Here is a 10,613-nt window from a genome sequence, read left to right on the forward strand (position 1 = left end):
TGATGCATAGACAATGCCACTTAAGAGATTATGAGCTACTGTGTTCATAAGCCATGAAAGAACAATTGCATTACAGGTATCCCATTGATCATGATACTTAGTTTCAAAACTTGCCTTCTTAAAGGTTCTAATCACAAAACCCAGCTTCCTCTTAGCTTGCAAAGCAATTCGCATGGACCTCCGCCATAACCCATAGTTCTCCGATCCTGTCAACTTAACAGGACAGAGCACAGATCCTGGAGTATCCGATGGATGCAAGTAGAGAGGGTGTGTGTAAGGAATAACGAGCTCATTTTCAGTAGCCATTGTTGTTGATCCGATCTCTAGCTCTGATACCATGTTAAGTCCTCCAATGGAGGTTCTGTGAGTCTAAGAGGAAGAAGATCAACAGTAAAGAATAAAATTGTGTATTGTATTGAATGAGTTGGTTACAGAGTATTCTACAGAATATATATACATGTGCTTTACTTCACACCACTGATCAAGTTAGTTATAACTAACTTGTACTATTAACTAACTACTCTGCCACGTCAGCTAATCTACAACTAACTAACTAATTTAGCTAATTACTAACTAGCTAACTAATTGTAGTGTCTTCAATAAAACAACCAATTCAGAATCATCCTAGCACAAGTTTAATTCTACAAATGTCTGAAGTTTAGTTATATAAGATCTAAACTTCACGTAAAAATGATTAAACATCGATTAAATATGACCTAAATATCATACCAAAATGGTTAAATTTTCAATTATATATAGCCTAAACCTAATGTAAAAATGTATTCAAATAAACTAAAATATGTATATGTCTAAATTCCAAATTTGTTTGTTTGAAATTGATAAAAATGGCTATAACTTAAATAGAAGTCCTATAATTGGCTATTTATAAAAGTCCTTCTTTCTCCCTGCACCACCCCCACCCCCTAAACCCCCGTCCCCACTTTCTGCATCTTCTTCTCAAATCCTTCATCTCTCTTCTTCTTCATTTTCTCTCTCTATACATACATATATCATATATATATATATATATAAACGTATTGAGAGACCACCAGTAATGGGGGCGTACAGATCGGACGACGATTACGATTATTTGTTCAAGGTGGTGTTGATCGGCGATTCCGGCGTCGGAAAATCTAATCTTCTATCCAGATTTACACGTAACGAGTTCAGTCTAGAGTCAAAGTCAACGATCGGTGTTGAATTCGCTACTCGTAGCATTCGTGTTGATGATAAGGTCGTCAAGGCTCAGATTTGGGATACTGCCGGTCAGGAACGGTATCTCCATTTTTTCATTACTCAATTCTAAATTGGATAGATTAGCATTTGCGGTAGAAATTAGAATAATATGTTAACATTTGAGATCTAAAATGCTGATACAAAATTGATTTGCAATAATTGACGTTATGCAGTATAGTTATTGTGGCAAAGTCAGATCTGATACTTCCGTTAGGTTTACTTGAGAGTACAAAATGTACCAGTAGGACAATAACAATGACATACTCGGTGTAATTGCATAAAGTACAATTGTTTCAGAAAATGTTGAAATGTTCTCTGATTGCCATTGGTTGAAAGAAAATTTCTTTCAGGTTTGGCAAAATATTTTTGTTGAAACGAATGCCACCTAAATATTTTGCTGAAAAATGTCAATTTCCAATTTTTGTGTGTTGATTACACTGAACTGTAAAAACTTAAAACTTAAGATTGTTAGAGTAGGAAGTGCGGAACTGCTAGGAATTTTCTGTCTGAATAATTTTTTGGAGATCATAGTCATTCTCATAGGAAAAGCCACTGCCTTTTGTTGTTCTTGCACCAATTCGTAATCGGAGGGCAAGAGAATTGGACAGACTGCCCTCAGAAATCAAAGACCGTTTTTCTCTGTATTTCTCGTCCTGAACAAGTTAGCTCCCCCAATTGTCCCTGAGAGCACTTCACAAGTGATTTGTAGGCCCAGGCTAGAAAGGAGTTCAAGCTCTGTTTGGCTATCCTTCTCTAATCTCCCTTTTAATGTATTCTACTGCCACCTCCAATGATACCCGTCAAAGAGGGCTTTCAGTTAACTGATAGAAATGGGTGATGTCGGAAAGATAAACAGTAATGGGGGCGTACAGATCGGACGACGATTACGATTATTTGTTCAAGGTGGTGTTGATCGGCGATTCCGGCGTCGGAAAATCTAATCTTCTATCCAGATTTACACGTAACGAGTTCAGTCTAGAGTCAAAGTCAACGATCGGTGTTGAATTCGCTACTCGTAGCATTCGTGTTGATGATAAGGTCGTCAAGGCTCAGATTTGGGATACTGCCGGTCAGGAACGGTATCTCCATTTTTTCATTACTCAATTCTAAATTGGATAGATTAGCATTTGCGGTAGAAATTAGAATAATATGTTAACATTTGAGATCTAAAATGCTGATACAAAATTGATTTGCAATAATTGACGTTATGCAGTATAGTTATTGTGGCAAAGTCAGATCTGATACTTCCGTTAGGTTTACTTGAGAGTACAAAATGTACCAGTAGGACAATAACAATGACATACTCGGTGTAATTGCATAAAGTACAATTGTTTCAGAAAATGTTGAAATGTTCTCTGATTGCCATTGGTTGAAAGAAAATTTCTTTCAGGTTTGGCAAAATATTTTTGTTGAAACGAATGCCACCTAAATATTTTGCTGAAAAATGTCAATTTCCAATTTTTGTGTGTTGATTACACTGAACTGTAAAAACTTAAAACTTAAGATTGTTAGAGTAGGAAGTGCGGAACTGCTAGGAATTTTCTGTCTGAATAATTTTTTGGAGATCATAGTCATTCTCATAGGAAAAGCCACTGCCTTTTGTTGTTCTTGCACCAATTCGTAATCGGAGGGCAAGAGAATTGGACAGACTGCCCTCAGAAATCAAAGACCGTTTTTCTCTGTATTTCTCGTCCTGAACAAGTTAGCTCCCCCAATTGTCCCTGAGAGCACTTCACAAGTGATTTGTAGGCCCAGGCTAGAAAGGAGTTCAAGCTCTGTTTGGCTATCCTTCTCTAATCTCCCTTTTAATGTATTCTACTGCCACCTCCAATGATACCCGTCAAAGAGGGCTTTCAGTTAACTGATAGAAATGGGTGATGTCGGAAAGATAAAAGGAAAAACAACAGGCTTAAGATTATTACTTACAAAAAAAAAAAAAAAAACTATAGTCTTAAGCTGGTCGTGTCTAAAGTGTCATACATTGGCATCTGCTTTGGTGGCTAAGCGTTGCAAGTGTCTTTCCCATATGAGTTTTAAGCTTAAAGAAATATTGACTTTGCTAAACTCTGAGCATCATATCAACTTGAACATTGCTTTATGAAATGATCATGTAGTTTGATGGCTTTCATGTTGTTTTCCTCAAACAAAAGATCCAGGGGATCAACTAGGATGATCAAGGCTACAATAGTGAACTTTTTTGAGTTTAAAATTACTGCCACCCTACTACTCCCTGGGGATCTAGTCTGCATAATTAAGTTAGTGTTCACATTTTTTATCATGGATTTAAGATGCAATGTTTTTTTCCTAATTTGCATTCATTAGGGTAACATTGATATTTGAAATGATTTAGTATTTGTTCATTTTAAAGTCCGAAATGAGATGTGATCATGTTCTTGTTATGAATAAGTTTGGTGTCCCAACTACTACGAGACTCTTTTCATTCCTTATCTTCACCTATCTATTGTTGTATTAGTTTTCCAGCCTTGACTTTCTTCTCCTATCTATTGTTGTATTAGTTTTCCAGCCTTGACTTTCCCATGTTTATATAAACTTTAACAGCATTAAGGTCCTATAAATATTTTGTGTTCATCTTCTTTTTCCTGGTACGATTTTCATGTCACTGCGTATCTTATTTTCCAGTATGGAAATGTTTTGATTTGATGCGTTGTATCATATTAATTTTCTCAATTTTGCTCTTTGCTTAAGATATCGTGCAATCACAAGTGCCTACTATCGAGGAGCTGTTGGAGCATTGCTTGTCTATGATGTCACCCGTCATGTAACTTTTGAGAATGTAGAGAGATGGTTAAAAGAGCTCCGAGATCACACCGATTCTAGCATCGTCATAATGCTGGTGGGTAACAAGGCAGATTTGCGTCATCTGCGTGCTGTTTCGACTGAGGATGCCCAGGCATTTGCAGAGAAGGAAAGTACATTTTTCATGGAAACATCCGCTTTGGAGTCCATGAACGTTGAAAGTGCCTTCACAGAAGTGCTCACTCAAATACACCGCGTTGTTAGCAGGAAAGCTCTTGAAGTAGGAGATGACCCGGCAGCACTTCCCAAGGGGCAGACGATTAATGTAGGAGGTAAGGATGATGTTTCTGAAGTAAAGAAAGCTGGGTGCTGTTCTGCTTAGAACAAAGAGTAATCTAAACCGCGGACGAGATTCTTTTTGTTTTGAGCTGAATTTCACATGACATTTGTACTTCAACCTCTAACCACATGAATTGCTTAGCACTAATAGCTTTATTCACTGGACAACTAGACATTGTTGAATTGAGTGCAGCCCCAAGATTGAATATCCAAATTAGCTTTATTCATAGCATTCTTTATCCTTGTTTCTGTATTTTGCTTCCATTGGTCAATGATTTATTGTATTAGCTGGCTGCTTATGGACCTCCAAAATAGGGTATATTTTTTCAAAAAGATTCTGAATCGCGCTATATGTATGAAACTATGAACACATTTTATCCTGCCTTGTAATTGATTGTTTGATTAATTGTGAATTGAGGAATATTTTCAATTTCTTATGCTTTGTTTGTGTTAATTTTTACGCATGATTTCAGAGTATTGACTGTTTGGCTTATTACTGCCTTACTTTTCGAATAATATATAGATGACATAAACAGGTGACAAGGCCAAAAAGTATCCATAGAACTCAATTGAATGAATTATAGATGTCAATTATAAACAGATTACATGTCCCAAAACTACAAAAAGAATCATTTAAAATAGTGAATTGTGATTGCAATGTGAATCATTACATAATAATGTAGACAGTCATGTGTTTGTGGGTAAAACTGAAGCTCTACAAAAAGGACATGATTTTTTCCTCTGCAACCATTTGTTGATGCATTCAGCATGAAATTCATGGCCACATTGAAGTGTGCCAATGTTATCTTCATCTTTATATTCAAGCAAGCAAATAGCACATGCTTCTTTTTCCTCATCATCATCACCATCTTCGTTGTTGTCTACGTCCATAACACAAGTAACATAACATGTACTTCTTTCGAAATACTCAGACATGTCTTGATCCACAAACTCATTAATATCTTCTTCCTCCACCACCTCTTCTTCCTCTTCTTCTTCTTCAATATCATCGCTATAGGTGTCATCAATAATGGATTGTGGCACTTGAATATTGTAACGAATGTAGTTAGTATTCACTTGCATTCGAGCTGTCCTAGTCCTTCTTCCACTTGTTTGCTGATTGCCTTGATCAAGCAGATGTATATCATACTCCATTCCTATTTGTAACTCATTCACGATTTCCTCTTCCTCCTCTTCCTCGTCTTCTTCCATAATATCTTCATTTGACAACTCCTCTTCTTCTTCTTCTTCATCAACAATATCACCAATATTTGAATGTTCTAACTTAATATGAGACATGAAACTATAATCAACTGGAGGCATGAGGTGTTGTGGTCGATTCAAGAGAGCGGCGTCAGGTGGTAATGTACAAAAAGAGGGAGCTTGATCATGTTGAGACATGTTTCTTCCCTGTGTTTTGTGTTAGATTACCAGAAATTTTTTAAAAAGAGAGAGTTTAGAATGGGATCTACTTGTTAATGTAAACGTATATATAGGAAAAAAATATTTGTAGGAATTTGATTGGGAAAGGAAAATATTTTCCTACTCACTTTTTTTCCTTTTCTGGCTTTCCGTCCAAGTTTTTTTTAGAATTGGAAATTTATAGGAAAAAATAATATTTATGGAATTAGATTGGAAAACGGAATGAGGAATTAGTTTCCTATAATGTTTTATTTCCTATTCTTTTCTTGCTTTCCCCCCAAGTTTCTATAAAAAATTAGAGAAAATACATAATTACCCCATCAAACTTTTACCATTTTTTGAAGTAGACACCTTAAGTTTGTGAAAGTCCTATTACCCCACGAAATTATTTCCAACCACAATAAATACACCATTTTAATAGCACATCCAATCTCATTGTCAGCGAGTGTGTCTCGCCCCCAAATAAAATAATGTAATTTTATTTTTTCCTGCTCCTTTAACAAAGGGTTGGGTAAAACCCAAACCCGCTCAAAATCTTGACAGATTCCCTTTTTATCTGTAACATTTTGTACATAAATCATGACGAAGAAGAATATTCTCGATCACTGGAAAATTTTAGAAATTCCATTGCGGATGTTCGTAGAACTTTAACAGTGGTTGATAGAAGAAGCTCCATCATTGGAGAACTTCATAGTGACAACTCAAATGACATCTTCTTTGTTTATGGGGTACACAAGAATGTGATCAAGTTAAGTAAGCACTATGTGCTCAATGTGATCAAAACCCTCTTCGAAGAAGCAAGACGAATAGATGCATCTCATGACCTTCATTGATCTATCAGTTTATGGAACTCTAAATGATACGAACGTGCATTAGTCTTTGCTGTCCAAGGTGTATTTTTCAACTCATTCCTATTTGACGTCCCCAAAATTGGCTAATCGGATTGTTGGGTACTTAGAGGAAGAAGCAGTGAATTTATAAACAAACTTTTTTGGTTGATATAGAAAAGGGACTTTTTGGGAACTCACCAAACTCCAGAAGTTCACATGGCATCTCACGGAGGTTTATAAATTGAATTATTGGATTGATATAATAGAATTTTTTTTGGGCTGCAAGTGGAGAGCTCTTCAATGGCCATCAATGGAGGTTTGTGGAAGATGGAAAGTGGTCTATTTAATAAAGAAAAGAAATTTTAAATTGTTGATGTCATGTGGCACTAAAACACTGGTTTAGGGGTTAATTTTGCCTCATTCACGCACCTCTCAAACTTGAGATCGCACATGCTCTGAAAATGGGTTAAAAGGGTGTATTTATCATGGTGAAAAATAGTTTCGTGGGTAATAGGATCCCCACAAACTTAAGATGTCTACTTCAAAAAAAGGTATAAGTTTGATGGGGTAATTATGTATTTTCTCAAAAAATTATTACACAATTTTTTGAATAATTCCAACGAGATTAGGAGAACAACCAAACACAAATTACTAATTTCATAACCGCTCAAGCTATGTTGTTCTACAAATGATTGAGTATAGTTACTTATGATTTGGACATCATGCAAAAATATTATTTAGACATCATGCAAAACTAGTTGAAGTTTAGTCAATTATCACATGAATTTTATAGGAAAATATCTGAGTCCTCTGTCGGGGTTAGGGTCGTGCCTAGATTAAGGTGTTGGGGTTGGGCCCAATTTGAATGTCAGGTCCTAAGTCGAGAGTCGGTATCAGGTCCGTCGGGTCTCTGGGTTAGATTTCTGATCTGAATAATCTGAATAAAAAAAAGAATTACATTTGGAACCTCTCAAACACAAATCAATAATACAAATCGGTCACAAATACATTTTTTGAACCTGTTGGAATCATCAAAAAACTATTATGGGATTGACATGACCAAGTATTGACCGTGATCAACTTAAAACTTTAGAAACACAAGGGATCAAACCCAAGGTCCAAAACACACCCAAATGTCTCGAAAATTGTGCTTAGCCTTAAACTACACTACAAATCGCCCTATATAGCTAGTGAAATCATCAAAACTCATATTAGACCTCACCAATCCCAACTTTTTACTTTGGTCAAACCTCCACAGTTATGAGGATAGTCATACAAGGGAAAAGAAGCAAAAATCACAAAATGACCTTCAGGATCGTTACATTAAGAAACTCATTTTCATAAAAAAAAATAAAAAATTCAAGACATTCTGACAAGTGAGAAAATTGAGAAACATCTTCATATCAAACAAACCCTTAGAATATTCATCTCTACTGAAAATATTGTATATATATATATATATATATCATATATTTAGAGAGCCAATGCAAACCATATAGATAGGAGAAATCACTCATAAAGCCAAAATAAGGCCTTTAACTATGAAATGTGAATTGCAAATTTGAGTTAAATGTCTAAAAAGGAATGTCAACAAAAACATATTGTAAACAAATACATAGGTTCAAATGAACTAAACGTTGGAAGAACATGTCCATTCAAATGACACAAATACTCAAGCAAAAGGGTGATTTAAACTTTTGTATTCTTCCTGAAGTCAATGCAAGTCTGGCAATCGCAATCTGAGAAACAACATAATTCACATCCAAAGCACACACAGGAAGTGCAACCTCCACATGTTGGGGAACGCAAACATCCCTTACACGCACTTCGACTTGCTCGTTCTTCAGCATCATCACATGAAAATCTAAAACACAAGTAAAACAACAAAAAAAACATTTTCACCAAGAATACAAGAAAAAGAAAAGATCACAATAATAATGGTAATATTTTGATAAATTCTAAACATCACTTCTTGAATAAATGATCACTAAGCTAAAAACATTACAACATTTAAATGAATGATATCACTACTCATCTAGTATCTTCTTGTAATTTTCCTAACACAAATTTTCTATTTCCTAGTTTGTTTAAAACTCTGTTAGCTAATGTTAAGTATTAGTTCCTCAATTTCAACAAGCAATACTTTACAACATCTTAGTTAAGCTACGATGTATTTTTATTTCAGTCTAAATTTATCAATCAAAGATCCTTTTCCCTTTCTCTTCTTCAATCAGTTCTTATTCTCTTTTGTTAAACACGAACAATATGAAAATCAAGGAAGGACCAATATAAGAAAAGATTAAATATGGAATAACAAATTAAAAATAGCACATTGCATGTATAAAACATACTCATTATTTAAGAAATTAAGCATGAAAAGAAAACATACTTGTCAAAAGGAATATCTGAGCACTTAAAATTAGCATTGGCCAATGCATCATGGTAGCTTCTGCATTCCTTCTTAGAGCGTCGATAGAATCTACGTCTTTTATCGCACTTGGTACATTTGATAAATTCATCACGATGAACAAATTTATGTGGCCTCTTGGCATGCTTTGGAGACATGTTGTAGAATTTCAGTAGTGCAGTCTTTATCAATGGAACTTTGTAACCATCAATAAAGATCCAAATATTATTTTTCCATCTGCAAGTCTCTTTTCCAGCATGTTTCTCAAATGCAAATGGAGTAAGGTTATCTAATCACAAAAAAAATCAACTTTTATTAGTATCATAATTTGTATCAAATTATAAGATAATAAGAAAGGATAATTTTTTTGTTTCATAAAATGAAACAAATATAATAATAACATGCTAAATGATTAGGTGATGAGAATAAAAAAATGGTAGGATATTAAATTACTAAAATAGATAAGAGCATAGTAATAATCAAGTGATTACACCACAATACAAGTTTCAAGAAGCTATATAATAAGAGGTGAATGTGGCTTTGTTTATTGGTTAAAAAATTTAACCTAGCATTTTTCAAATAGAAATGTTGTAGGTTGTTTTTGAAAGAGTGATGAATACATCATTTTGTCATTACCATTATTGTATGATAAATCTATGACTAGTTATATAAAAAAATTGAGCATATAAAAAATTACCTAGTATTTTTGTCTCTATTGGGATTTGAAACAGTAACTTCACGGTTCTCAAATTACTTCCATTGATCACTAAGTCACATCCTTGAATGTTACATTTGAGAATATATATATATACAATTCATGAAGAGTACTTAATTAACAAATTTCAACCTCTTCAAAGCCAATCAACCCACTATCAAAGCTCACTTTTTTTTACCAATTAAATTATCTATAGAGAAAGTCTACACAAGCTTATTAGTTTACTTAAATTGTTCATCATCTAAATAAATTATAATGTACTCTAGCAAACATATAGATGAAATATTAATAAGGATACCATTAGTCAAATTTATAAAGCACATAACAACATTTCATGATAAGCCAATGATAAAATCAACAACATGCGCATTTAACACAAACACATTATATTGTACAAAGGCACAAAGAAGGAATATTTTAAATTGACGATTATATATATATGGTAAAAACCTTCAGGGCAGCCAGGGTAACATTCACAAGCAATTTTGAGTTCACCAGAATTGAAAATCCTAAGCCTAGCACCAGCATCGCCATGTCTACGACTAGTGCATCCACACACAACCTCCACGTAATCATCTCCTCTTTGCAACACACTTATACCCTGTAACTCTTCTTCGCTAAACATATCGCCTCACCGCTTCCGTTACTATTCACTCAGTCAAAAACCAAAAAGCGTTACGTTTTATATAAAGATCAATTTTTTAATAAAATCCTATAAGAGAACAAAAAAAAGGAGAAGCGATCGAAAAAGGTGAGTATTAATTGTGTGGTGCAGATATACAAAATTGATTATAAGGGGAATTCATTGGGAGAGAGAGAAGAGAGGAGAAAACCGAGAGGAAGATGGACAAATGAGGTATTTTTATAGAGAAAAATCGCCTGGGAGTGGGGAGGGGGGGGGGGGATT

At 34.6% G+C, this 10,613-nt stretch overlaps 3 protein-coding genes across 5 annotated transcripts; 1 reads left to right on the forward strand and 2 right to left on the reverse strand.

Annotated features, from left to right (window-relative positions):
- Positions 1 to 942: 942 nt before the first annotated feature.
- LOC102603516 (ras-related protein RABA1f) lies at positions 943 to 4,769 on the forward strand. Of its 3 annotated transcripts, XM_006349980.2 has the most exons (3): positions 1,006 to 1,068; positions 2,109 to 2,315; positions 3,943 to 4,769. In XM_006349980.2, exons 1-3 carry the CDS (start codon positions 1,055 to 1,057, stop codon positions 4,373 to 4,375), a joined length of 654 nt encoding a protein of 217 aa, XP_006350042.1. In that variant the 5' UTR covers positions 1,006 to 1,054; the 3' UTR covers positions 4,376 to 4,769. The 3 variants fall into 3 exon arrangements, with proteins under 3 accessions (XP_006350040.1, XP_006350042.1, XP_006350041.1); XM_006349978.2 differs by lacking the exon at positions 2,109 to 2,315 and having other exon boundaries at positions 943 to 1,275; XM_006349979.1 differs by lacking the exon at positions 1,006 to 1,068 and having other exon boundaries at positions 2,095 to 2,315.
- Positions 4,770 to 5,019: 250 nt separating this feature from the next.
- On the reverse strand, positions 5,020 to 5,733 carry LOC102578990 (E3 ubiquitin ligase BIG BROTHER-related-like). The gene has a single exon (XM_006350072.2). The coding sequence runs from the start codon at positions 5,731 to 5,733 to the stop codon at positions 5,020 to 5,022; it is 714 nt and encodes a 237-aa protein (XP_006350134.1).
- Positions 5,734 to 8,273: 2,540 nt separating this feature from the next.
- LOC102579318 (protein ULTRAPETALA 2-like) lies at positions 8,274 to 10,331 on the reverse strand. The gene is made up of 3 exons (XM_006350073.1): positions 10,157 to 10,331; positions 8,974 to 9,280; positions 8,274 to 8,448 (listed from the first exon to the last, which is right to left on the reverse strand). Exons 1-3 carry the CDS (start codon positions 10,329 to 10,331, stop codon positions 8,274 to 8,276), a joined length of 657 nt encoding a protein of 218 aa, XP_006350135.1.
- Positions 10,332 to 10,613: the final 282 nt, after the last annotated feature.

The sequence above is a fragment of the Solanum tuberosum genome, unplaced genomic scaffold, assembly GCF_000226075.1.
Source record: "Solanum tuberosum cultivar DM 1-3 516 R44 unplaced genomic scaffold, SolTub_3.0 scf00116, whole genome shotgun sequence".
Lineage (NCBI taxonomy): Eukaryota > Viridiplantae > Streptophyta > Magnoliopsida > Solanales > Solanaceae > Solanum > Solanum tuberosum.